The 27,643-nt window shown below is 53.1% G+C and overlaps 1 protein-coding gene across 1 annotated transcript; it reads left to right on the forward strand.

Annotated features, from left to right (window-relative positions):
- The first annotated feature begins 471 nt into the window (after window positions 1–471).
- VIL1 (villin 1) lies at window positions 472–27,393 on the forward strand. The gene is made up of 20 exons (XM_081243193.1): window positions 472–510; window positions 6,199–6,284; window positions 6,608–6,682; window positions 7,848–8,044; window positions 9,446–9,554; window positions 9,728–9,838; window positions 11,419–11,621; window positions 11,736–11,814; window positions 12,036–12,134; window positions 13,111–13,264; window positions 13,830–13,930; window positions 14,022–14,159; window positions 14,761–14,919; window positions 16,144–16,323; window positions 16,909–17,054; window positions 17,713–17,857; window positions 18,301–18,489; window positions 20,039–20,107; window positions 21,345–21,485; window positions 27,236–27,393. Exons 2-20 carry the CDS (start codon window positions 6,210–6,212, stop codon window positions 27,347–27,349), a joined length of 2,484 nt encoding a protein of 827 aa, XP_081099319.1. The 5' UTR covers window positions 472–510; window positions 6,199–6,209; the 3' UTR covers window positions 27,350–27,393.
- The last annotated feature ends 250 nt before the right edge of the window (window positions 27,394–27,643 follow it).

The following is a 27,643-nucleotide window of genomic DNA, read 5'->3' on the forward strand; positions in this document are numbered from 1 at the left end:
CAGGGAAGGAGGGAGGACGGCAGTGCCGGCTCCTCTGGGTCGAAGGGAGGAAGTGTCCAGGTGCCCCTATCTTTCCTGGCAGATGCTGTCCACCTGCATCCCATTCTGCCTGGGCCCTGGGCAGAAACGCATCCCATCCCTGGGCGCCTGCTCGGGAGCCAAGGGTGGGGCACCTTGGCTCTGGGCGTCAGGCGGTCGCTGGGCTCCTGCTCCCAGGGACCTGGCGGGCACCTGCCTCCCCACCCCCTCACCCATCCTCTCTCTCTCTCTGGGGCCCTGTCTTCCCTTATATGGTGAAGGTCGCTGGGCTCCTGCTCCCAGGGACCTGGCGGGCACCTGCCTCCCCACCCCCTCACCCATCCTCTCTCTCTCTCTGGGGCCCTGTCTTCCCTTATATGGTGAAGGCAGTTCCTGGGGTGGAGGGGGGAAGGGACAAAGGTCGCTCTCCTCCAGCCAGCCTGCCACAGCTCCCTGAGATCTCCCAGGTGGCAGCTGCCTTCCCCCTGACAGGTAAGGCCACCCTGTGGGGACACACGGGACCACAGGTGGTGGGAGAGGAGAGAACAGGGTCCCCTGCTCCTGGTGGGTAGCCTGGGGCCTCCTGCAGCTCCTTGGCGCAGGTGTGCGGGAGAGGCTTCATTCTCTGCAGAGTCTGGAAAGGGCAGGGAGCCCAGTGTGGCTTCCTGGGCCTCCAAGGGAAGGATTGTGCAGCTTCACCCCAGACAACTGCTCTTTCCGAGCCCCACTTGCCGCCAGTCTCCACCCCACCTCAGGTGTCACCCATCCCCGCCCGACTGCCCTGGACTGACGAGTATCTGGGGACTTCTAGATGTAAAACTCTCCAGTTCTGGGCAAACTGGGACTAGCGGGTCACCGTGACCTCACTCTCCCTCTAACCCCTGCGCCCACTGTCTCTTTGCTCATTTCTTCCTCATCTGAAATGGTTTCTTTATCTGTGTCCCCATTCCCTTGACACTCCTGGGACCTCAGGGCTCTCGCCTCTTGGATACTAGGGTGTGAGCAATAGCCATCAGGGATTGAATGGGCAAAGGCAGAGAGGGGGCGGGGGACTGGGGGCAACAGGACCCTGGGCCCTGGTCCAGGCTCGGCCACCCTCGCATGCACCCCTGCCCCATCTCTCCTCCACAAGGACCCGTCCCCTCAGCCTCACCAGGCACTGTGGCTCCATTCAGCTAAAATGGGGGGGGGCAGGGGAGGTGGGAGCCAAGTCCAGGTCAGGATCTTGGGATGTACTGACCACCCGCTTCCCAGGAAGCCTGTTCAGGCTCAGGGCGAGGCAGTCAGCAGGCTGGGGGCTGGGATATGTCCACTTCTTCTGCTCTCACGGGCCTAACAAAGCAGGAGGGTGTCCTTTGTTTGGGGACTGCCACACCCCTGTCCCGCTGAGAACTGCATGACTAAGAATGAAGACAGCACTCTGGGGCTCTCTGGAGCCCCAGCTCTGAGGACAACAAGGCAGCAGTTACGAAAGGAAAGATGGGACCTGGGGGCAGCAGGAGCCCTAACTCCCTCCACGGTCCCAAGAAGGGCCATCCCTTTTATTCTGCGGTTCAGTCTTTCAGCTTCAAGAGTATTTACTGAGCACCTACTATGTGCTAGGATCTGGGGGCTACACAGACAAATGTGTCTAGGTCCTTGACCTTGGGGACCTCAGACTTATAAACAGATCCTCTCATCATCATGTGGTCAGGGGTCCAAGAGAGGCATCCGGCCAGGATGCCTTGGAGTTCCTGAGGGGGGTCCATAGTCTAGCTTGAGGATTCCGGGAAGGTATCTTGGAAGAAATGAGACCTAAATTGAGTCAAGAAGAGCACGTGGGGCTTCCCTGGTGGCGCAGTGGTTGAGAGTCCGCCTGCCGATGCAGGGGACACGGGTTCGTGCCCCGGTCTGGGAAGATCCCACATGCCGCGGAGCAGCTGGGCCCGTGAGCCATGGCTGTTGAGCCTGTGCGTCCGGAGCCTGTGCTCCGCAACGGGAGAGGCCACAACAGTGAGAGGCCCATGTAACACACACACACTCACAAAAAAAGAAGAGCACGTGAGTGTTGGCCAAGTGAAGACAGGTGGCGAGGGCCCTGGAAAAGAAAACTAAAGGAGAAAAGAGGGACATGAGGGGAGGGTGAGAAGCAGCATGGGTGGGTGGGGGGTGGCCAGGGCCAGTGAACAGTGTGGTGTTATTAGAAGCAGAGAGAGGTGGGGGTGTGTTGGGGGCAGACTGGAGCGGCGTTCAGGTGGACAGAAGGGCCAGAGAGGGAGGGGTCCAGGCTGCTGCACCAATGGAGGGCTTTGGGCTCTGGGAGTGTTGGTGCCCTTCCTCGAGGTGGGGACTGAGGAGAGAGGGGACCAGGAGTGAGGGGGGAGCCAGTGAATTCAAGCTGAGAGAGAAGACATCACATATCCAAACCCAGGGCTGTGTTGTCGGCATTGGGGCAGCATGGGACCCATATTCTTCCCAGCAGTTCAGGAGAGACTGGAGGCTGGGGAGGACCAGGGGGGCGGGCCAGAGGCATCTGCTCTGACCAACGTCGACAGGGCAGGAGCAGTTGGCAGGTACCCTTGGAGCATGAGTCACCCTCTCGGGGCTGCCCTCCCCAGAATGCCCTTGCTCACCCCTTGCCTGTTCAAGCTGCTGGAGGTCCCCAGTCCTGATTTCTCTCTAGGGAGAGAGAGCCTCAGCTGGAGGTCCCCAGTCCTGATTTCTCTCTAGGGAGAGAGAGCCCCAGCTTTGTCAAGCCCCTGCTTGCCATAATCTCCACTGCTTTGATGGACAAGAAGAGCCTCATCTTGTCTGCCCTCTATTCCTCTTGCTGTTTCCTCCTAGACTCAGAGCGTGTCTCTGTGGGACTTTAAATATTTATTTATTTATTTATTTATTTATTGGGTTGCACCGGGTCTTGGTTACGGCAGGCGGGCTCCTTAGTTGTGGCACGCGAACTCTTAGTTGCGGCATGCATGTGGGATCTAACTCCCTGACCAGGGATCTAACCCAGGCCCCCTGCATTCGGAGCAGAGTCTTATCCATTGTGCCACCAGGGTAGTCCCCCTGGTGGGACTTTAGAGATCACCTAGTTGTCGACCACCCACCTCATAGATGAAGAAACACAGCCATGTCTGTACAGCTAGTGAGGGTCAGTCTGTTTTGGTGAAAAGAGGGATGTGGACGAAGGTGGTGATTGAAATAAAACAGAAAACATTTTCCTCCTTTGTACCCAAATTGGTTCGACTGAGCCAGGAGTCCTGGGAGCCCTGGGGCCTCTGTGGGTTGAGAAATACCTCATGCAAGAGGCCATGGCCGACAGGGTCATCAGACAGGACCCAGGCACAAGGGGCTCCTACATGTGCAGTGCTGGCCGTTGGCAGGTGGCCCTGATCTGCCGGAGGGGGCGCTAATCAAAGGCTGGGCAGGGAGACCTTGCCCCCAGATTCCACAATGCCAGGGAGAGGGGCTCACCCTTCAGGACTCGGAAGAGGGAGTCTACCAGCAGTAAAAGACCAGGTCATTGTTCCAAGGGGTGACTCAGACTTCAGGTGCAAGGAGAGATTAGATAGATTCCAGCCGTCAGTGCACAGAGGTGGGGGCCACATGACCTTTCATTTATTATTCACTGATTCAAGGAGCATTCATGGAGGGCAACTCCATGCAGGGCTGGGTGGTAGGTTCGGTGGGGAATGGGGTGGCCTCCAGCCTGGGAGGGAGGGGCAGGAAGCCAGGGACAAAAATAACCGGGGACAAGTGGCTCTCCTCCTTAGCTCATCAGAATCACTGGGGAGTTTTAAAAGCACCTATGCCCCGCCTCCCAAAAGGCAGAAAATAAAGTACCCAAGACTGGGCCCCACCCAGGCCTAATTAAATTAGAATCCCTGGGGATATGGATACATCCTGAGCATCGGAGCATCAGTGTTGTTTAAAATCTCCCTAGGGAGAACGGAGCGAGAAGCGTGCTTCTCAGGGAGGAGACTGGCTTGCCAGCGCACGGATTCTTCTGAACTAACTAAGATTCGCAATGCAGGGGGCGAAGGTCCCGGTGTTTTTGTTGTTGTTGTTTAGGTTCTAATTCGTCCCCTCTCCAGTCCCGATTACTGTACTCAGTAGATGTAGATGGCATGGACTTGAAATAAAGCACCTTTGTGTTTTTAAAAAAAAAGCTCCCTAGGTGATTCTGATGAGCAGCTGGAGTGGAGAACACAGCTACAGGTCAAAGGAATAGAGCCACAACAGACACCATGAAAGAAGATTGGGGAGAGAGTTCTTCCTGCTCAGTGGGTGGAGGGTGGTTCACATTGGAAGGATTCACTCATTCATTCATCCATCCATCCACTCAATCACTTTAACCCACACACCCAACCAACCCCCCAACTACCCGCCCATTCATCCATCTGCCCATGCACCCACTCAGCAAAGTGCCAGCGGTGCTACGTGCTGGTGATTCAGTACGGAGCAAACAAACACGGTCCCACCCCATTTTGTGTGGGCCACCAGAACAGTAACTGCAGGGTGTCTGGAGCTAGCAAGAAACAGGAAACTGCTGCATACACTTTTCTTTTATTGTGGTAAAATACACAGAACATAAGACTTACCATTTTAACCACTTTAAAACATACAATTCAGGGCTTCCCTGGTGGTACAGTGGTTGAGAGTCCGTCTGCCGATGCAGAGAACATGGGTTCGTGCCCCGGTCCGGGAAGATCCCACATGTCACAGAGCGGCTGGGCCCGTGAGCCATGGCCGCTGAGCCTGCGCGTCCAGAGCCTGTGCTCCGCAACGAGAGAGGCCACAACAGTGAGAGGCCCACGTACCGCAAAAAAAGAAAAAAAAAAAAAACCCATACCATTCAGTGACATTCAATACATTCACAATGCTGCACAACCACTACCACTATCTAGTTCCAGAATATTTTCATCATCCCAAATGGAAACTCCATACCCACTAGGAGTCGCTCCCCATTCCTCCCAGCCCCTGACAACCACTAATTGCTTGCTATCTCTATGGATTTGCCTATTCTGGATATTTCATATAAATTCAATCATACAGTACCGGGCCTTTGTGTCTGACTTTTTTCACCGGGCATAAAGTATTCAAGGTTCATCCACATCCACGTTGTAGTGTGTATTGTGCTTCATTCTTTTTTTTCAGCTGAATACCATTCCATTGTGTGGACAGACCACCTTTTGTTGATCTATTCATATGGACTTTTGGGTTGTTTCCACCTTTTGGCTATTGTGAATAGAGCAGCTATGAATTTCACGTACAAGTTTTTGTTTGAACACATGTTTTTTTCAATTCTTTTGGGTGTGTACACTTTTCAACCCTTATTTATTCTTTGATTTCTTTTTTTTTTTTTTTTTTTTTTTTTTTTTGCGTTACGCGGGCCTCTCACTCTTGTGGCCTCTCCCGTTGCGGAGCACAGGCTCCGGACACGCAGGCTCAGCGGCCATGGCTCACGGGCCCAGCCGCTCCGCGGCATGTGGGATCTTCCCGGACTGGGGCACGAACCCGTGTCCCCCGCATCGGCAGGCGGACTCACAACCACTGCGCCACCAGGGAAGCCCCTTTGATTTCTTTTTAAAAAAGAAAACTCTGTATGATGTATATATATATTTTTGTTTGTTTGTTTGTTTTTTAACCAGGCATGGCTTTGATCAAAACTTTTCAGGAAGGAAAACTGTTTGGGGCAAGATCAAGAAGGCCTTGATTGCCAGGCTAAGGAGTCGGGGGGAGACTTTTTGCAGTAGGTGATGAGGGCAGGTATTTAAACAAGAATGACAGGATCAGAGCTGGGTGAGAAGACTGGAGGATGGGCCCCTGGCCAATCAGGGCCCAGGGTGGGGAACCTCCCCCAGATCCCTGAGCCCTGGCCTCGGGGCACTGAAACCGAGGCACCCCCAGGCCTTCTTTTTTTAAAAAAAATATTTATTTATTTATTTTTGGCTGCATTGGATCTTCGTTGTGGTGCGTGAGCTTCTCCTTGCGATGGCTTCTCTTGTTGCAGAGCACGGGCTCTAGGCACGTGGGCTTCAGTAGTTGTGGCACACGGGCTTAATTGCTCCGCAGTATGTGGGATCTTCCCAGACCAGGGCTTGAACCCGTGTGCCCAGCATTGGCAGGCAGATTCTTAACCACTGCGCTTCCAGGGAAGCCCCCATGTCCTCTTCTTACTCTGATACCACTTCTCCCCAGGCTCATCCGCCATGACCAAACTGAGCGCCAAGGTGAAAGGCTCCCTCAACGTCACCACGCCCGGGGTGCAGATATGGAGGATAGAGGTAAGGACCTGCCTGGGCACAAAGGGGGCTCTGCAGGACTGGGATGGACCAAGGGAAGGGAGAACCCTGGGATTACTGACTGTCCTCCATCCTGCCCTGCTGGCATGCGAGCCCCTGGTGCCTGTCCCCAAGTGCCATCCCCACCCCCTCCTCAGGTATTGGGCTCCTTTTCCTCCCCACCCTCCTCACATCCATTCACCTTGTCAGTTTTCTCATGCCCTCTTCCTCCTGGCCTTCCTTTCTTAACTCTCCATTTGGTTAAGGGAGGCAGGGAAGGTGGGGCTCCTCGGTGGTTGACCCTCTGACCTCCCTTCCCTCCCTAGGCCATGCAGATGGTGCCTGTTCCTTCCAGCACCTTTGGCAGCTTCTTCGATGGTGACTGCTACATAGTCCTGGCTGTGAGTGGGGGATGGGCAGGGGAGGGGGCTGAGCAGAGAGCAAAGCTCACGGTAGCAACATAGAGGAAACTTGAGGCTGGGGGCAATGGGAACTGCCGCCTAACTTCACTTCACCCCAGGACAGCATTCACTGGGTGTTCCCAGCCCAGAGGTAGCTCCGCAGGGTCAGAGATGTAAGAGGCTCTCCCTGCCCTTGGGCTGTGAGCTCCCAGCTGGGGTGACCATCTGTGGATTTACAGTCTTGGGGGATCTTCCGAACTGGTGGGATGTCACCCTACCTTGAGCCCATGTTCCCAAAATCTGTAGTCAACTTCATTTCACCTTCTCAGTTTTTTCCACATCCTGTATTGTTAACGCATTTGTACTTTTCCTTATATTGATTCACTTTTAAAATTTAAATCCATTTATTTGAAAACTTAATATCATTATCATGAATGGAACACAGTGTCCCCTGTCACAAACAGAAAGTAGCTATAAAATATTTCCATAGGGCTTCACTGGTGGCGCGGTGGTTGAGAGTCCGCCTGCCGATGCAGGGGACACGGGTTCGTGCCCCGGTCCGGGAAGATCCCACATGCCGCGGAGCGGCTGGGCCCGTGAGCCATGGCCACTGAGCCTGCACGGCCGGAGCCTGTGCTCCGCAACGGGAGAGGCCACAACAGTGAGAGGCCCGGGTACCGCAAAAAAAAAAATTTTCCATAATCAGGGACTTCCCTGGCGGTCCAGTGGTTAAGACTCCGCGCTTTCACTGCAGGGGACGTGGGTTCAATCCCTGGTCTGGGAACTAAGCTCCTGCATTCCCGGTGGTGTGACCAAGAAACCAAAATTCCATAATATTTCATATATACATTTCATTGTATACCACCCAATCACCTATCAGACCTCTGATGGTCTGTGTACATCACTTTGGGAAAGGCTGTAGTCCAACCAAGTTATTTCCAAGATGAGATGAGGAAGGCCCAGGTGGGGGAAGTCACTTGCCCCATGTCTCAGAGAGTCTGACAGAACTGGGCCACGATGCAGGGCTGCTGACTACCGGTCCCATGAACTACCCCATGCCAAGCTCCCCTGTGGCCCAGGCCCCACGAGCTTGTGAAGCAGGGAGGCAGGGAGAGGGCTGTGGGAGCCCAGGACCTCGGGTACACTGGACATGCCCTCTCCCTAGATCCACAAGACAGGCAGCAACCTGTCCTATGACATTCATTACTGGATCGGCCGGGACTCGTCCCAGGATGAGCAAGGGGCAGCTGCCATCTACACCACACAGATGGATGACTTTCTGAAAGGCCGGGCTGTCCAGCACCGTGAGGTCCAGGGCAACGAGAGCGAGACCTTCCGAGGCTACTTCAAGCAAGGCATTGTGTACGGAGGGGCGCGCTACAGGCTTGGGAATGGAATCAGGGCTGGGGAGGGACACCAAGGCTGGGGGGCAGACCTGGGGCTGGAAAGGGAGCCTGAGGCTGTGGGGGGAGCCCCTGAGAGTAATTTTTGTTCACCTTTCTAATCTTCCACCCCCATTTCTGCCGCTGCCCTGTCCTTGGTCTTCATCTCTCTGAGTGTGTCTTTGGCTGCCCCGGAGGCCATTCTGAAATTCTGTAACTCTGCATACCATGAATTTGTGTAAATCAACCCCTATTTGAATGTCCTGGAGAGCTCAGCACCAAAGGAGGCCCTCCAGGGCCTCATATCAAGTCTCCCCACTGGCCAATGAGCATATGACTGCTCCTTCTTTCTCTAAAGAAAAATTTCACACTAAAATCCAGATTTCCAGCTTCTTTTGAAAAATCTGAAGTTCTGACCTCCCTGCTTTTCCCATGGAAACACACGGTCAGGAGCCAAGTTGCTACTGACCTGTGGGATAGGCCAGGATTTCTCCAGTTAGCCACAGTCCCCACCCTTCCCTTTTGTCTTGCTCTCCTTCTTTCTACACTCACAGCAGCAGTCCACTCCTTTGAGTACTTGAGGTGGTACCTCTCCTGGCTTAAGTCTGCTTGGGCTGCCGTAGCAAAATACAAAAAATACAAAAACCAAAAAATAGATTGGGTGGCTTAAACCACAGAAATTAGTTTTCTCACAGTTCTGGAAGTTGTCAAGTCCAAGATAAAGGTGTCGGCTGATTTGATTGCTGGTGCGGTCTCTCTCCCTGGTTTTCAGATGGCCACCCTCTCACTGTGTCCTCACATGATGGAGTGGGAGCAAGCTCTCTAGTGTCACTTCTTATAAGGGCACTAATCCAATCATAAGGTTCCCACCCTTATGACCTCACCTAGGCCTCATCTAATCTATTCCCTCCCAAAGGCTCTATCTCCAAATACCATCACATCGAGGGCTAGGGCTTCAACATACGAGTTGGGAGGGGACACAATTCAGTCCATAGCATCTCCCCTCTTTCCTGCACTTCAGTCCCCTGTCCTTAGAATCCTATCCGGTCCTTCTACATTACCACATTACCACGTACCCGTCTTCGCAGGGCTCTCAACAGGGCAAGGACTAGCATGAGGTGAGCGAGGCATCTAGGGTACAAACTCCAAAGAGGCACTCACTGCCAGGGTCGTGTAAATTGAGGCAATAGACCGACTTTGCATGGCCCTGAGAGTGAGTGCCTCCTTGGAGTTTGTGCCCGAGGGGCCTCATGCACCTCCCTAGTCCCAGCCCCAGCCCTCAAATGGCCCCCCTGGCAACCAGGTACCCAAGATCTGGGAGGACGGGGACCTATCACACCTTCCAGCCCACTCCCTTGGGTCAGTTCACCTCTCTTCACAGGATCCGGAAAGGGGGTGTGGCTTCTGGCCTGAAACAAGTGGAGACCAACTCCTATGACATCCAGCGGCTGCTACATGTCAAGGGCAAGAGGAATGTGGTGGCCAGAGAGGTGGGCATCAACCAGGGCCCTGGGCATGGCCTCCTCTCCCTGCTCCCAGCCTGGGTGGAAAGCAGAGGCTGAGGAGGGGTGAGGGGCAGAGAAGGGGTGGGGAAGAGAAGATGGGTGATGGGGGTGATGGATGGGGTCTGAGTGGGGTCTGCGCCTGCCCCATGGCTCTCCAGGTGGAGATGTCCTGGAAGAGTTTCAACCGTGGGGATGTTTTCCTCCTGGACCTCGGGAAGCTTATCATCCAGTGGAACGGGCCAGAGAGTAACCGCATGGAGAGACTCAGGGTAACCCTGCTGGTGCACCACCCCTCGCCCCAAATCCCACCCTGCCCCGACCTGCTCCTGCACCCAGCACCCAGCCTCCCTCCCAGTCAAACTTGCCAGACTGCTGCCACACCCCCAAGCAGCCCCCATTTCCCCAGGCGTCTCTCCCCTGACTGTCCAGGGTACTGTGTTTGAAGGTGGATCTGAGTCTTCACGTGTATGGGGAGAGCGATGCGTGCTGGAGTTCGCGTGTGTGTACCCTGGCTGACCCACTCAGGTCTAATGAGTCCCTGCTGTGTGGCAGACCCTGTGCCAAGCATTGGGCATCTGGTGGTGAATGAAATGGGCAGCGCCCTGCCCTGGCTCTGGTCTCCAGCTGTCCGTCCAGTGGGGAAGACAGACATGGAGGGCAATATTGGAGAAGTGAGGGGTGGGGAGTGTGGCGCTGGGGGTTCTGAGAGTTCTAAGAAGGCTTCTGGGGGGAGGCAGGAGAGAAGTGGCTGGCGGGGAACCTCCTAGTTCAGCCAGAGCACAAAATGAGGGCTTTGAGGAGCTTGGAGCAGAGGGCGGGTGGGTCTCATAGGACATGTTATGTGGTCAGAAGTCTGTGTGAGAGGGTTGGGTTTTGTTCTCAGTGCCCGAGAGGCCGTTGAAGGCCACTCTGACTTTTGACAAGCGAGAGGGGGTGGAGGGTTTGAGGACACACAGGGAGCCCCTCTGGCCGTCTGGGTGAGGAGTGCGGCTGGGAAGGTGGAATCACAGGACTTGCGTGTCAGACTGGGGGTGACGAGAGAGGGGCGAGGCAGATGTCAAAGGATGTGCTTTTTGTGGGGATGGATGGAGTCCCATTTCCTGAGACGGGAAGATCAAGAAGCAACAGAGTTGGGGAGAAAATCAAGAGTTCGGTTTGGGACATCTTAAAATGGGGTTATCGTGGGAGTTGGAGAAATAGGATGAAAACAGAGGGCTGGGCAGGAGACAGATATGGACCTGAGCGCAGAAGCCTTGGGACTGGGTGAGAGGGCCTGGGGCGGGGCGGAGTGGAGAGAGAAGGGAACCGGGGTGGAAAGGCCAGTAACTGAGTAGTAGACGTTGGGCAGAGGAGGGTAAGCCAGCCCTGTGTGTGAGTGTGCGTTTGGACATCTGTGTGAGCACATGAGAGACTGCTGTGTGTGTGTGTGAGTGTGTATGTTTGGGCGTATGTGTGAGCACATACGTGAGCCTCTGTGTGTGTGTGTGTGTGTGTGTACACGGCTTTGGGGCAAAGAGACTGAGGACTGTGATCTTCAGGGCTCACCTCTTATGCAAAACTGTGAAGTAAAATCACAAATTTCAAACAATGTCAAAAACGAAGGCCCAGTAAGTCCCCTCCAGACCCTCTCCTGCCCAAGAGGAAACCTGCTCTTCCTGGGTTTTTTGCCTGGTTTCCTCACATGCACCTAAAAAGCTTGGTCCCCCATCAAAAGGGAAGGGCCGGGCAGGTGCCTCCCCCTTGGGGCTGCTGTAGGGGGCTGGGCTCTCCAGGTGTGGTTTGGGGTGGCAGGCACTGCCCTGTCCCCTGCCCCCCGCCAGCCTTCACGGGTCCTGGGGCCTCCCTGCAGGGCATGACCCTGGCCAAGGAGATCCGAGACCAGGAGCGGGGTGGGCGCACCTACGTGGGCGTAGTGGAAGGGGAGGACGAGAAGGCCTCGCCGCAGTTGATGGAGATCATGAAATATGTGCTGGGCCAGCGGAAGGATCTGAAGGCCGCCATGCCTGACATGGTGGTGGAGCCGGCACTCAAGGCTGCCCTCAAGTTGTACCAGTGAGTGCCCAGCTCCCTCTGGGCTCCTCTTGACCCTGGGGGACTTCCTGGGGGAGGATTCCCCAGGCGAGGTCCCGGGACCCCCCTTGTCTATGCCGCACGTTTGTTTTGCAGCGTGTCTGACTCAGGGGGAAACGTGGTGGTCAGAGAAGTCGCCACGCGGCCGCTCACACAGGACCTGCTCAGTCACGAGGTGAGAGGGTCTGGAGGATGCCCCCAGACCCAACTCCCATCACCCCCCTGCCCGCCACCTGCCCACTCTCCCCCAAGTAGGAGCGGCGCCAGGGGCCTGGGCGGCTGTGGAGGAGGGGGTGGCGTGTGAGGGAAGGCGACCTCGTGTGTCTGCAGCTCCCCCAGCCCAGCACCGAGGGCGCCCTCAGGCTCTCACCCTGCGTCCTTCTCTCCCGCCTCCAGGACTGTTACATCTTGGACCAGGGGGGTCTGAAGATCTACGTGTGGAAGGGGAAGAATGTCAATGCCCAGGAGAAGAGGGAAGCCATGAACCAGGCACTGGTGGGCCTGGGCATCAGGGAGGAGAACTTGGAGGAGAAGGCAGAGAAGCCGACTCCAGCAGGGAGAGGGCAGTGGGGTCAGGGCCAGGCACAGCCCCAGGCAGAGGCCAGGGAAAGCTCCGAGCCTGATTTAGCTCCAGGGGGTCTGGATATCCGCTCTGTAGCCATCTTGGCAGGTCTAGGCACGTTGCATAGCCAACCACCCGGCAACCTGGGGGCCTCTGAAGAATGCGGGCTCCCACCTCCAGCTTGGCTGGGACAAGGGAGGGAGAAATGGAGGCTGGCCTTCCTACAAGAGGGGGTTGGGGGCTTCCCTGGTGGCGCAGTGGTTGAGAGTCTGCCTGCTGATGCAGGGGACGCGGGTTCATGCCCCAGTCCGGGAAGATCCCACATGCCACAGAGCGGCTGGGCCCGTGAGCCATGGCCGCTGAGCCTGCGCGTCCGGAGCCTGTGCTCCACAACAGGAGAGGCCACAACAGTGAGAGGCCTGTGTACCGCAAAAAAAAAAAAGAGGAGGTTTGGTCAGCATGGAGCTGAGGCCAAGTCAGAGTTTGGGGTCCCTGTAGGAGGCCAAGTCAGAGTTTGGGGTCCCAGTAATTCTAACTGGCTTGGGGTCAGCGTTGGATTGGGGGTGGGGTTCAAGGTTGGAGATGGAGGCTGGGATCAGGTTTGGGTCAGATTTGACCTTGGGGCTGGGGTCAGAAGTGGGTTTTGAGGTTAGTAGTGGATTCAGGGTTGAGGTCAGAGCCAGGTTGGAGGTGGTGTCGAGTTTGGAGTCTGGTTTGGCCTTGGGGTGGGGGTCAGAGCAGGGTTAGGTTTGGGGTCAGCCTGGGACTGTGGTAAGATTCTGGTTTGGGCTTGGGACTGGGGTAGATTAGTGGTTGGGTCTGGTTGGGGTTAGAGCCAGGCTTTGGTTTTCACTAGGGGGTGGGGACTGGGGGAGGGACACAGGCCCAGCCACCTCCTTCTCTTCCCAGAACTTTATCAAAGCGAAGCAGTACCCACCGAGCACAGAGGTGGAGGTGCAGAATGATGGGGCCGAGTCAGCCGTCTTTCAGCAGCTCTTCCAGAAGTGGACAGTGCCCAACCGGGCCTCAGGCCTGGGCAAAACCCATGCCGTGGGCTCCGTGGGTGAGGGTTGGCCCGAGGCAGGGTGGGACCAGAAGCCGGGAGCGGGGCCCAGAGAGCACAGACCTGTCTCCTGCCCTCCTTCCTGAACACGCCTCTTGCATGTGCACTTTCACCCTGGCTCTGGACTCCCCAGGTTGGGTGGGGACACAAAGGGACTTGGAGAAACTCAAGAGTTGTCACAGAAAGGGAGCTGAGAACAGCCTGACTTTCATTTGGAGTGGGGTTGGGTCTCCCTGGAACCCAGAAAACTTTAGTCTCCTGGACAATATTTGCTGAGGGCAAGCTCTGTGCCAGGCACCTGGGGGTGGAGAAAAGGGTTGTCCTTTCTCTGGCTGCTCTGGGAGGCCCCGGTGAAGCATGAGCCTTACTGGAGGGAGATATGGTTCTGTGTTATAACTCTGCCATTCTCCAGCTGCATGACCTTGGGTCAGCTACTGAATCTCTAGCCTCAGTTGCCTCATCTGTAAAATGGGTCTAAGAATTGTAGCTTCCACTCAGGGCTGTTGTGAGAACCTGGGGGAACTCAGCTGGTGACACTGGGTTTCATGATTCCCCCTCACTCCAGCTAAGGTGGAACAGGTGAAGTTTGATGCCACGTCCATGCACGTCCATCCTCAGGTGGCTGCCCAGCAGAAGATGGTCGACGATGGGAGTGGGGAGGTGCAGGTATGGCGAGGGAGGAGGGTGGCCCGGGATGGGTGGGGAGGGGTTGGCAGAGCCCGTCCTGGACCTCACACTAGCCTGGTACCCGCCCCAGGTATGGCGCATTGAGGACCTAGAGCTGGTGCCTGTGGATTCCAAGTGGCTCGGCCACTTCTATGGGGGCGACTGTTACCTGCTGCTCTACACCTACCTCATTGGCGAGAAGAAGAACTACCTGCTCTACATCTGGCAGGTCAAGCCACACCCCACCCTGTCCAGAGCATAGCCAGCTCAGCTCCCCCCTCCACTATACCCAGGCTAAGTGGCCATTGCGCTTGAATTGAATATCTCTCGTGATGGGGAATTCACCCCTTTTCTATCTTGGAACTGCTTTGGCTGTGAGATCCCACTGACACTGAGTATCCCCACTCACAACCCTTTCCCCTTTTGATTCTCTGAGTCTCTCTTCCAACTCCCATTCCCTTTATCTGCTCTGACTGTGGGTTTCTATGTCCAGATGTGAGGGAGGAGGGAGATGCTTGGGTGCTGGGGTTGAGTGGTGTGGTAGCCATGGTGTTTCCCTGAGAAAGGTGCAGTAAGCAGGAGAGGAGGTTTGGGGTCAAGGTGGGTCAAGGGTGGACTGGGGCTGGAAAGAGATTAGGTGTGGGGCTGGGATCAGAACTGAGGTCTGGGTCAGGTGGGGATTTGGGCTGTGTCTGGGGTGGGGCTTGGTGGGGAAGACAGTTGGTTTTGGGGCCAGGCAGAATTGGGGATGGAGTTGTGGCTAAGGCTGGGGACGGAGTCAGAATCGGGGGCTGTCCTCAATCTACCCTTTCCATCCTGCTCATCCCCAGGGCAGCCAGGCCAGCCAGGATGAAATCACAGCCTCGGCCTATCAAGCAGTCATCCTGGACCAGCAGTACAACAATGAACCAGTCCAGATCCTGGTCCCGATGGGCAAGGAGACACCTCACCTCATGTCCATCTTCAAAGGACGCATGGTGGTCTACCAGGTGTGGTTGCTGGACCGGGGTGCCTGGCAGTACCAGCAGCTGAGGCGGGATGGGCATCCAGGAGATGGGGAAGGGGACATAGGGTGGGAGCGGGGCTAGGGTGAAGCCTATTCTCCCTAGGAGAGGACTGTTTGAGGCTCCATCATCTATGTGGAATGGTAATAGAAACAGCAATTCAGTATTTTATCTTATTTTATTTTATTTTTTTGCGATACGCGGGCCTCTCACTGTTGTGGCCTCTCCCGCTGCGGAGCACAGGCTCCGGACGCGCAGGCTCAGCAGCCATGGCTCACGGGCCCAGCCGCTCCGCGGCATGTGGGATCTTCCCGGACCGGGGCACGAACCCGTGTCCCCTGAATCGGCAGGCGGACTCTCAACCACTGTGCCACCAGGGGAGCCCCAATTCAGTATTTTTAAAATCCATTTGATAAACACTTAGCACATAACATACAAGTACTGTTTCTCTCTACACCCCTACTCCTTGGGCCCTCTCCATGAAAAAAGAAGTTATTGTGGCTGGATCTGCCTAATGATGGACCTGTCTAAAATGCACTGGCGCCTTTTGACATAATGAAATAGCCGTCTCTTGCATTCCTTTAAGCAATAATCTGGTTATTGAGCACTTACTAAGCATACAGCCCTCTGCAAAGCGCCAAGGGGGAGAAAAATGCCATGCTAATGCCATCTTGTTGGGCAACCAGTGAACCAACAGCCCAAGGCACTGTGTGCTTAAATGCCAGAAATATGTTGCATTCAAAGGGGAGCATGCATACAGTAATCAGGGAATAGGCCTAGAGTCCATGATGGAAAGGGGGTTTGGAGGAGGTCTTGACATTGGGGTCAGAGTTGAAGAGCTCAGCAGAGGTAAAACGAGGGCATGTGATGCAGGGGCACAGCCAGGACAACGGCCCAGAGGAAGGGCCCCATGGGGAACAGTGAGAAACTGGCCAAGCTACATGGAGGGTTTGGAGAGAGCTGAGAGTGACTCTGGAAAGGAAGTCTCCACCTTCAACATCAAGGGCCGCGCTGAAAGCTGGGCTCTAGTCTGTAAGCCAGATGAAGGTTTCAGGCAGGGAAGCACCCATGACCAAAGCACTGTTTTGGAAAGACTGCAGTCTGGTGGTGGTGTAGAGGACCGGGCGGGCAGCAGACCCACCCCACCTCTGTCGCCCCTCTAACCCCCATCACCTTTACTAAGTTACTCCTGCCCCTCTCTTCCTGCAGGGAGGCACCTCTCGGGCTAACAGCGCGGAGCCTGTGCCCTCCACACGGCTATTCCAGGTCCGGGGGGCCAGCACCAACAACACCAAGGCCTTTGAGGTCCCAGCCCGGGCTGCCTCCCTCAACTCCAATGACGTCTTCATCCTCAAGACCCAGTCTTGCTGCTACCTGTGGTGTGGGAAGGTGTGTGCAGGGTCCAGCCGCCTCCCCCTCCCCGCGTGCGTCTTGGCGGCCCCCCAGCCTCGGAGCTGCCTCCCCGTGTGGGTCAGGGCAGGGGCCTCTGGCCGGGTAGGTCCCCCTCTCTGGTCTCCCTGATGCCTCTAGCCCCGCCTCGCTCCTTCGCGGCGCTGGGTCTGGCCATCCTGATTCTCTACCTCTGTGTCCGAGTAGGTCTCTCTCATTCCGTTTGTCTCTGGACACCCATGTCTGTCCCCGAGTTGCTCTGTCTTAATGTCTTGGGTTCTCTCACTTTCCCTGTGCCTGTAGCTGCCTCCCCATTTATCTCTGTCAGGAGGGCTCAGTCTCTTGGAGACTTCCTCCTGCCCAGTAGGAGTGCAGACTCTCTTGTCTCCTCTGCCATCCTTTGGGGCATCAAGGGCAGAGGAGAGGTTGGGAGAACTGCCCCTGCCTGGGCCGTGTGCGTGGGCCCCTCATCCAGGAGAACCTCCCAGACCTGGGAGCTCTGGGCCAGTGCATGTGGTGGAAGGAGGGGGAGGCGTGACACTGGAGATGGGCTCCCCCAGCACAGCCGACCCCCCCTTTTCCCAGGGCTGTAGTGGGGACGAGCGGGAAATGGCCAAGGTGGTTGCTGACACCATCTCCCGGACCGAGAAACAAGTGGTGGTGGAAGGGCAGGAGCCGGCCAACTTCTGGATGGCCCTGGGCGGGAAGGCCCCCTATGCCAGCACCAAGAGGTAACTCCCAGGTCCCTCGACCGCCAGCTCACTTTGCGAGGCTGGAGAGCCTCCTGGTACCTCCACCCACATGGCCCAGAGCCTGCAGCAGGTATGGATTGAGAACTCTGTGTGCCAGGCTCTCAGGGCTGCCAGGTGAGTAAGGGGCAGCCCAGGCCCTTGGAGCCTCTCAGGCACGGGGGGCTGTGTCTGTGCTGCTTACCCCGGAACGCCGGGGGCCTGGTGGGGGTATTTCCACAGCCATAGGAGGCAGCTCAAAGAGAGGGGCAGGGTTATAGGTGTGCCCTTTGGGAAGAAGATGCCAGGGTCCCAGCAGCTCCTGTCCTTCCATGCTGCCACAGGACCCAGATGCTGAGGAACACAAGCTGTAAACCCTCTTTTTCTAAAGAAGGTCCATGATCCACTATTCCCCAGTTCAAAAGCAAAAGGGCATGTACTACAGTAGCAGCAGGAGGAATAGAGGGAAGATATCAGGAAGAACTTCCTAACAGGACTATAGAAGAGCCACTGAAATATATGTCCTGGAAGATCGGTGGGAACTTCTCCCTTGGAGAGCTCCTGGACTCTTGGGAGGATGCGGGAACTTTTGTGTGATCAGAAGAGCGAGCATTTTCCTAGGAGACAGGCTTTCCAACGTGATCTCCTCTCCACCTTGCAGGCTGCAGGAGGAAACCCTGGTGATCACTCCTCGGCTCTTTGAATGTTCCAACCAGACCGGGCGCTTCCTGGCCACAGAGATCCCTGACTTCAATCAGGATGACTTGGAAGAGGATGATGTGTTCCTGCTAGATGTCTGGGACCAGGTAGGTTTGAGGCCTGGGGACCTCCCTTCCCACCACCTCAATCCCCAGAGCCAAGAAATAGTGGCTTTAGGGATCGGTAAGGTTTGACGTTTACTTGGCTCCCATATACGTTCTCCCTGGGAGTGGTGTTATGAGCCCAAGAAAGAAGAAGGCAAGTAGAGAGGAACATGCCTGGAGGGACCGCAGGGCAGGATGTATTCTTCTCCCAAAGTCCAATTCATTTCATGAGGTAGAAGAGTGTTTTTAAGGGTCTTTGGCTCTGGAGAGGCTGGGAGTCACACATCTGCAGAATATCTAGGGAGAGGGCATCTGTCCAACCTCCATTTCCAGAGGCAAAATCAAGGCCTGATGGGGCCTGCCCAAGGTCAGGGGCTACTTCTGGACATCTGAGCCTGGGGGAGCCGAGAGAGGACAGGAAGGACTGACCCTGGGTTGCTCCACAGGTCTTTTTCTGGATTGGAAAGAATGCCAATGAGGCCGAGAAGAAAGCTGCAGCCACCACGGTGCAGGAATACCTCAAGACCCACCCCAGCGGCCGGGACCCCGAGACCCCCATCATTGTGGTGAAGCAAGGACACGAGCCCCCCATATTCACGGGCTGGTTCCTGGCTTGGGATCCCTTCAACTGGAGTGTGAGTGGCCCCAGCCCACCTGCTCCTTCCAGCCAAGTGCATCCTTCATGGCACATCGAGGGCAGGGTGGACTCCTGGCTTTTCTGTTCATTGTGATGGACGACCTGTGATATATCTGTAAAGGGGTTTGAGGAGACTTAGAATAAACAGTAAGGCTGCAGCAAGACCATTAAGGCCCCTGGTGAGGGAGAAGAAAGGAAATCTATCAAAAACCTAGGCTAATGACAGTGTCTTGCTTGTGCACTAGATTTAGCTCAAAGCTCTTGGACATCATTGGTAAGAGCTGTACTGATTATTTAAATGCAAATTAATTAAAATTTTCATTTAAATTGATTAAAGAATTGATTTCTTTAAAATTAAAGAATTGATTTCTCACTAAATTAATGAATTAAAGAATTGAAATTAAGGAACTGATTTCTCACTAGTCACATGTGACTGGTGGGTACCATACTGGACAGAACAGAAAAAGAACATTTCCATCATCATTGCAGAAACTTCTATGGGACAGCATTGGTGGGTCCTCTGAACATGTCAGTTCTAAAGGAAAGTGTCTAAAGACGGATGTCTCCTGGCACTAAATTCTAAGCAAAATGGGTCCTATACGTGGTCCTTACCTGAGGGACAGTGAATCAGATTTCCACAGGATTTTCTAAACTGGTCTCAGATAGAAGCAGAGGGCAGCTCCTCAAAACGGAACCCCAGTGAATGTTCTCTGAAGGAAGGAGGAAGGCTAAGGTAGAATGAATGTTGGCCTGGTGGCTTTGGGTACATGAAATTGACACAACAGATGAGATTAGGGAAACAAAGCTTAGATTAATTTCCTCAAATGTGTTTAAACAAATTCAGTGTTTGATGAGCTAGGTTTAGTCTTGATGATGGATTCAAACAAACCTCAAGGCGGCACACCTAGATGCCAGAATTTCTCAAATCCAGGTCAGTGTCCCAAGTCAACAACTCTGGCAGGTCTTCCCCCGCCTCAGGTCTGTGCTGGCGTCGCTCTCAGACTCATTCATTCACTCACTCACTCATTTATTCATTCACTCATTCATTCAGTCAGCATAACTGGAGCTCATAATGTGCCATGCTTGCTGCCAGGCCCTGGGGATGTGGAGATGGGGCTCCCCACGGAGCCGAGGTCCCCTGTACTCCACTCCTCCGTGGTAGGGTCCCCTCCAGGCTCTGAGAGGAGCCCCCCAGTTCTCCAGGACCCCTCAGTCCCCCAGAGCCTACACAGTGTGGGCAGGGGTCTCAAGACTGTGGGCGGCTGCTTAGACCCCGAGGGTGGGGAAAATTCACACTTTCCATCCCCATGTTGGGCCAAGCAGGGCAAATAGCCCCCTGCCCCAGCCTGTTACCTGTCAGCCCTTCGTGCTCATCCTTACCATCCAACCTCCTTTTTCAGGAACGTCCTCCAGCCTCCCCCTGACCTCCCTCATCTCCTTCTCTCCCCCGGGCCCTAGGCCAGTCTTCTTTCAAAGCCCGAAGGAAAATGTTCTTCCGTCTCCTCTGCTGAGACCCAGGTCTAATTTGTTACTTACTTTACCTGCAGAGTGCCAAATCCTATGAGGCCCTGAAGGCGGAGCTTGGAACCTCTGGGGACTGGGGCCAGATCACTGCTGTGAGTACGGGGCAGTTGGCGGTGGCCATTGACAATGGTCAGACCCGTGAGAGCTGAGAAACCTCCACGGAAGATGACAGGGTCCTCTGCTTGCTTTCCATTGTTCCCTCCCACTTCTCCTAGAAGTTCTTTTTGCTGTTTAACTTCAGTGCCTCTAGCTGTTTTGTCTCCTCCATTCCCCAGTGAAATGGTTCCCAAATTTTATCATGCATGAGTCTGGGTGATGGGGAACTAGGGGATGGGGGAAGCTTATTAAAATGCAGATTCCAAGGTCCCACTTCCCGAAATTCTGGTTTGTAGAGTTGGGCTGAGACCCAGTAATATGTGTATTTTTCACAAAGGGCCCAGGTAATTCGATGCAGTTAGTCCACAGATCACACTTGGGGAAATAGTGATGTCTCTACTATCATCACCCTGGGGATTCCCTTCTCTGGGTAGAATAACCTTTTCCTCCGATGTTTCAGTTAGTTCATGGAAATGTGTTCCGCCTACAGGCCTAGGATGTGGAAATAGGAAATCAAAGTTCACAGGCCTGTAGGGGAAACAAGACCAAGTAGACTCTGCAGAAGTGTGTCCAGAACATGAGAGCAATTTCCCAAGCATGCTGGGTTATCAGCAGATAACACGTGTGGCCCCTCAGCCTCACCCGCAGGCTGGGAACCCTGTGGCACTCAATAAACCCTTCTTGGTTGACGGATGGTGCAGGCGTGAAAGCACAGATAGATAGGTCAAGGCTAAGTGAATTTACGGATGACTGTTTCACAACAGATAAGAGAAAGAGGGTCATAAATGTCCAAGGTAGACCTCGAACATTAGGGTAGCCATGGAGAAGTTCATAAGTCATAGAACAAAAGTCATCTTACACCAACTGGCTTTGGCTGAATACAGACCGCCAAGCTTTAGCTCATGGGTCCTGTCCAAAGTGCCATGTTTTTATGAATGTGTGTATGTGCGTGTGGACAGTGGGAGGCGCGGGTCATGGAAGGCTTCTTCTTTGTTTGTTTGTTTTTTTTGGCCACACCTCAGGCTTACGGGATCTTAGTTCCCTGACCAGGGATTGAACCCGGGCTCTCGGCAGTGAAAGCGCCGAGTCCTAACCATTGGACCGCCAGGGAATTCCCATGGAGGGCTTCTTGAAGGAGGTCCCCTAGGGTCAGTGTTGACTTCAGAGAAAAAGGCAGCCTGGGAGGCAGCCACACACCAGCTGAACTAACAGTGTTTTCCTTTTCTTCCCTAGGAGCTCACAAACCCTAAACTAGACGTGTTCAACGCTAACAGCAATATCAGTTCTGGGCCTCTACCCATCTTTCCCCTGGAGCAGCTGGTGAACAAGCCTGTGGAGGAGCTTCCCGAGGGCGTGGATCCCAGCAGGAGGGAGGTGGGTCAGACTCTGAGAAGGAGGACGAATCTGATTTAGTGAGAGATTTCCTCCTGAAAGGTGAATGGGAATTATTCAGGCAGAGTGGGTTACTCTTGGAGAAGGGAACAGTATACACGAAGCCCAGAAGTAGGAAGTAAACACAGCTCGGGCGAAAGGACGAGGCGGCCAGAGCGGTGGGGTGTGTGGAGCTGGGGAGGGGCGGCTGAAAGGGGGGGCGGGGGACTGGGCAGTGCCTTCTACGCCAGGCTAGGGGTGGGCGGTGTCCATTCTAAAAGTCAAGGGGAACCATTATGGTGAAGTTGGGGAGTGGCAGTCAGGTTTACGCTTTTCAAAGACCACACTCTAGTTGCTCAGTGAAGAATGGACTGGAAGGTGGCCAAAGCAGCAGCCACAAGTCAGGCTGCGAGGTAGACGGGAGCCTAGAATAGATGGTGGCAGGTGGAGGTGGGGGTGGGTGGAGAGAAGGAGAAGGTTTAGGGAAGTATTTCGGAGGTTAAGTCAACGACACTTGGTAACGACCGGATAAAGGTTGTGAGAGGGGAAAGTTGTGTCATTTTCTGAGATAAAAATCCTGGGTCAGACCCAGCTTAGAAGGGGACAATCATGAGTTTAGTGGCAGCCATGTCGTTTGCAGCACCCAGGAGACATCCTGGTTGAACTACATGTTTGGCGGGCTGGCAATTCAGGGGAGCACCGGGGAGGACACTCATTGCCACAGGGTCCATCAGGTAGCCGCACCTGCTGTCTGTGTGGACCACTTGTGGGAGAGAGTTTGGCAAGAAGGGCTTGTTAAGAAACACATTTCTGGACTCTTCCCTGGTGGTCCAGTGGTTAAGACTTTGTGCTTCCACTGCACGGGGTACGAGTTTGATCCCTGGTCAGGGAAGTTCCGCATGCCATGCGGTGCGGCCAAAAAGAAGAAGAAAACAAAACCCACATTTCTAGTATTCATTCCCACTTCATGAAGGTCTAAAATAGACTGCAAATCTAGCCTGAGAGGGTACTGAGAGAAGAGAAAATTTACTCTGTGTATAATAAACCATAAAGAAGTCTTAGAGATAAATTAATGAATCTACAGAAGAGAGATGACTATTTTCTCCAGGAACACCTGTTATGGGTTTGGGCCCGATCTATGCATAAGTGTATTGTTTCCAGAACATTGCATCCTGCCCGTCACCTTTAGAACCCTTTTATGCATTCTCTCCCACATCCACCCATGTGTCCTCACTGTAAAATTGGGATGATCCCAATATCATATAATATTATATTATTCATAATAATGTTACAAATATTATTACTTGCCCAGCCCCTGGTACATAGGAATTGCTCTATACATGTAGGCTGTTATTATCATTGCTTGTTCTGCACCTGAGAAAACTCAGACCCAGAGTGGGGAAGTGACTTGCCTAATGTGATGTAACTAGTCAGTAGCAAAGTCAGAGCAAGAATCAGGTCTTCTGAGTCCCGCTGGTACTGCCATATCATGTAGCACAGAAAAAGTATTTCTAAACGGAAGGGCAGACAACATTATTATTATTATTATTTATTTATTTATTTATTTGGCTGCACTGGGTCTTTGTTTCAGCATGTGGGATCTTTAGTTGTGGCAGGCGAGCTCTTAGTGGCAGCATGTGGGATCTAGTTCCCTGACCAGGGATCGAACCCGGGCCCCCTGCATTGGGAGCATGGGGTCTTAGCCACTGGACCACCAGGGAAGTCCCCAGACAACATTATTGAACCAGGTGATTAAAAGGGGGCTAAATATTGACAATATATTTTGTTGGTAAGGCTGTGGAGAAACATATATTATTCTGTTGGTGTGAGGGCAGAAAGTTACAACCCCTGTAGAGGGGAATTTTGCAACATCTAACAAAGTTAAATATGCATTTACCGATTTAAAAAAATGGAAGCTAAGTAGATCGCTAATTTTGAATATAACAAACGGAATCAAGACAACCCCGCCGTGGTAGAAGCAGTCTAAAAAGTCTTAGATTCTTTAAAAAAAATCAGTTGCTGCTGATTTCTCTTTTTAATTGTGGGAGTAGCGTGGATTCTTGCAGCAGAGCTGTGGGCTCCATGCCAAGTGGGGAGCGTGGACAAGCTCTCTGGCTGCTCCAGACACAGAGGCAGTGGCAAGAGGGTCATCTGTTTGAGTACCAATGAGTAAACCACAGAGGGGCGGGTGTGGGCATGGGTGAGGCCAGTAATCCGCTGGTAGGACCACAGGGTTCAAGAACAGGACCAGTGGAAAGATACAAGTCCACTGGGATGGGCAGTCCTTGCCCTCTAGCCTGGGGGTCAGAGTCCAAAAGTCTCAAACAAGCTGCAGAGCCAGCTTGGGTGGGACAGAGAGAGGGCACCTAAGGCACTTGCAGACCATCGAGACGGCAGCCACAGCTGTGAGGGACCTTCTTCCAAAACAAGGTGCTCCACTGCCCTGCCTGGGGGGCGTGGGGAGGGCTCCCAGGAGCCTTGAGCAGAAAATGCCCAGAGGTGGGATGACAGGTTAGAAAACTGGGGCTTCAGATACACCTGAGCTTGAAATCCATCTACAGGTGTTTACCAAGAAGCTGTTCAGTTCAGGGCTCTCTGAGGGAGTCACAAAAACATTCTCCAGGGCAATCCTACAGAGCAGAACAGCCCGGATTGAAAAGAAACCCATTGCTCTCACCCCGACTCTGTCCCCTTCTGGTGCCTGGGGGAGCAGAGATGGAGGTGGGAGATGCTCTTTTCTAACAATTTTAATTTGGGGGTCTTACTTGAGTATGCCTTGAGGATACTGGCCAGCTCCCAGAAGTTTCACTACTATATCATGTTTGAACTGGGAGCAGAGGTCATTTCAGTCTTATGGCTGAAGAGACCCAAGGTCTAGAAAGGTGACTCCCAGTCGTGATTTTCAAACCAAGAGTGAAAAGGTAGAATTTCGCTATCTAATCTTCTAGATTATCCACAGGATGAGAGAAGCTGGTACCTGTTATTTACCCAAATATTTTGTTTTCCACTCAATAGCTAGGCAAAATTTGGCTCTAAATTTGTTTTGTGGCTTTCCTAGCTTCTTTTCTTAGCATCTTTCCCCTCACCTCAGTTGTACCCCTGCTGCTACCTGCCACCATCTCTAAGCAAAACCTGTTCCCACAAAATAATGGCTGATGCATTCACAGTGGAATATAGAAGCCTGGTGAGGTTTAACCAGGAACATGTTGCCTTTTAACTAGGAACAAACCTAGAAGCCAAGAGAGATGAAGATAACTATAACGATAAAATTCAGTCACCTGTGAGCACAGTAGTATACATTGCCGGTCTGGGAGGGAAAGATGACCTTTACAGGATCCCTGAAATCACTCAGGAAAGGGGGTGAGTGTGGTGCAGTGGAGCATGTATTGGGATCAGATGACCTGAACTTTCTTTTTTTTTTCCCTTTTAAAAAAAATTATGGTGAAATATACATAATATAAAATTTACCATCTTAGCCACTTTTAAGTGTACAGCTCAGTGGCATTAATAAACACATTCACATCATTGTGCAACCATCAACCCTGCCCACCTCCAGAACTTTTTCATCTTCCCAAACTGAAACTCTGCACCCATTAAACAACTCCCCCATCACCACTCCTCCCCCAGCCCCTGGCACCCACCATTCTGCTTTCTGTCTCTATGGGTTTGGCTCCTCTAGGAACTGCATGTGAGTGGGCTCATACAGCATGTGTCTTTATGTGATTGGCTTATTTCACTCAGAACAGTATCCTCAAGGTTCATCCATGTTGTAGCAGGTGTCAGAATTTCCTTCTTTTTTAAGGCTGAATAATGTTCTGTTGTATTTATATACCACTTTTTGCTTATCTATTCATCTGTCAATGAACACTTGGGTTACCTCCACATTTTAGCCATTGGGAATAATGCTGCTACGAACATGGGTGTACAAGTCTCTCTTCAAGACCCTGCTTTCAATTCCTTTGGGCATATACCAAGCAGCAGATTGCTGGGTCATATGGTAATTCTTGAGGCATACCATACCGTTTTCCACAGTGGTTCCCAGCAATGCACAAGGGTTCCAGTTTCTCTACATTCTTGCCAACACTACCGTTTTCTGTTTTTGTTTCGTAATAGCCATCCTAGTGACCATGAAGTAGTATCTCATTGCAGTTTTGGTTTTTGTTTCCCTAATGATTAGTGATTTTGAGTGTCTTTGCATGTGCTTATTGGCCATCTGTATGTTGTCTTTGGAGAAATGTCTCATTAAGTCCTTGCCCATTTAAAAAAAATTAATTTATTTTTGGCTGCATCATCAGAAGATAGTTGCAAGTCATCAGATATATGACTTGCAACTATTTTCTTCCATCTGTGTGTAGTCTTTTTTTTCCCCAGGCATGTTTGTTTATTTATTTATTTATTTGCTGCACTGCACACCATGTGGGATCCTGGTTCCCCAACCAGGGATCGAACCCGTGCCCCATGCATTGGGAGCTTGGTGTCTTAACCACTGGACCACCAGGGAAGTCCCTGTGTGTCGTCTTTTGATGCACAAAATTTTTTAATTTTCATGAAGTCCACTTCTTTTTTCCTTTTGTTGTCTGTGCCTTGGGAGTCACATCTAAGAAATCACTGCCAAATTCAATGTCATGAAGCTTTTTTTTTTTTTTTTTTTTTTAATAAATTTAGTTACTGGGCTTCCCTGGTGGCGCAGTGGTTGAGAGTCCGCCTGCTGATGCCGGGGACTCGGGTTCGTGCCCTGGTCCGCAAAGATCCCAGATGCCGCGGAGCAGCTGGGCCCGTGAGCCATGGCCGCTGAGCCTGCGCGTCCAGAGCCTGTGCTCCGCAACGGGAGAGGCCACAACAGTGAGAGGCCCGCGTACCGCAAAAAAAAAAAAAAAAAAAAAAAAAAAAATTTAGTTATTTATTTTTGGCTGCGTTGGGTCTTCGTTGCTGCATGCAGGCTTTCTCTAGTTGCGGCCAGCGGGGGCTACTCTTTGTTGTGGTGCACGGGCCTCTCATTGTGGTGGCCTCTCCTGTTGTGGAGCACGGGCTCTAGGCGTGCGGGCTTCAGTAGTTGTGGCTCTCAGGCTCAGTAGCTGTGGCACATGGGCTTAGTTGCTCCACGGCATGTGGGATCTTCCTGGACCAGGGCTCGAACCCGTGTCCCCTGCATTGGCAGGCAGATTCTCAACCACCAGAGAAGCCCTCTCCCTTTTTTTTTTTTTTTTTTTTTTGCGATACGCGGGCCTCTCATTGTTGTGGCCTCTCCCGTTGCGGAGCACAGTCTTCGGACGTGCAGGCTCAGCGGCCATGGCTCACGGGCCCAGCCGCTTTGCGGCACGTGGGATCTTCCCGGATCGGGGCACGAACCCGTGTCCTCTGCATCGGCAAGCGGACTCTCAACCACTGCACCACCAGGGAAGCCCTCCCATTTTTATAGAGAGGAAAACTAAGACCTAGAAAGAGAAGCAACATTATAACCAAGCTAAGTCAAATGTGGTAATTCTTATTTCAGGGTTAGTGTGAACTTGACCCTGGTCCAAAGAAAAGCAGCTCTATCTGCGGCATGTTGTTACCATCCCTTTCATTATGTTCCAAATTCAGGGATCAAATCTCTTGGATCTCAAAATGCCACCTCTCCCCTTCCCATCCCTTTCCTGGCTCTCACATTGGCTGTTTTTGCTCACTTGATTTCTGTACACACCTATATGCCTCAACAAGTCGAACTCTGGCAAGAACGTGACCTTTGCCCTCTGGCTCCTCTCCTCTTCTAGGAGCACCTGTCTGTTGAGGATTTCACCAAGGCCTTGGGGGTGACTCCTGCTGCCTTCTCTGCTCTGCCCCGATGGAAACAACAAAACCTCAAGAAAGAAAAAGGACTGTTTTGAGAAGCAAGAGTAGCTGTGGTTTAAAGCAGTACCCTACCCCACTTGCAGAGCTTCATTTTATGACTGGTATTAGTTCTGTATTAATGGAAGTGAAAATTTACAGTTGTATCTGTGAGCAGCCGTCTGTGGCAATGTCACTTCTGTTTAGTAATCTACCGATTCCTCCATAAGGAGCCTGTGGTCCCAATTTCAGCTCTGAAGAAGGTGGTTGCATTTTTTTTTTATCCTGGGTGTTGTCTTACTTTTAAACCATCCTGTTCTAGAGCTTTCCCTTCTTAGAAGAGCAGCCCAACA

The sequence above is a fragment of the Mesoplodon bidens genome (assembly GCF_964165515.1).
Source record: "Mesoplodon bidens genome assembly, chromosome: 8".
NCBI lineage: Eukaryota > Metazoa > Chordata > Mammalia > Artiodactyla > Ziphiidae > Mesoplodon > Mesoplodon bidens.

Excerpts from the sequence above, each read along its gene's own strand:
- VIL1 (XM_081243193.1), top strand. The coding sequence starts at position 6,210 with ATGACCAAACTGAGCGCCAAGGTGAAAGGCTCCCTCAACGTCACCACG. Across the intron at positions 16,324-16,908 it reads GCTACCTGTGGTGTGGGAAG|GGCTGTAGTGGGGACGAGCG; the intron begins GTGTGTGCAGGG and ends CCCTTTTCCCAG. Across the intron at positions 18,490-20,038 it reads GGGATCCCTTCAACTGGAGT|AGTGCCAAATCCTATGAGGC; the intron begins GTGAGTGGCCCC and ends CTTTACCTGCAG.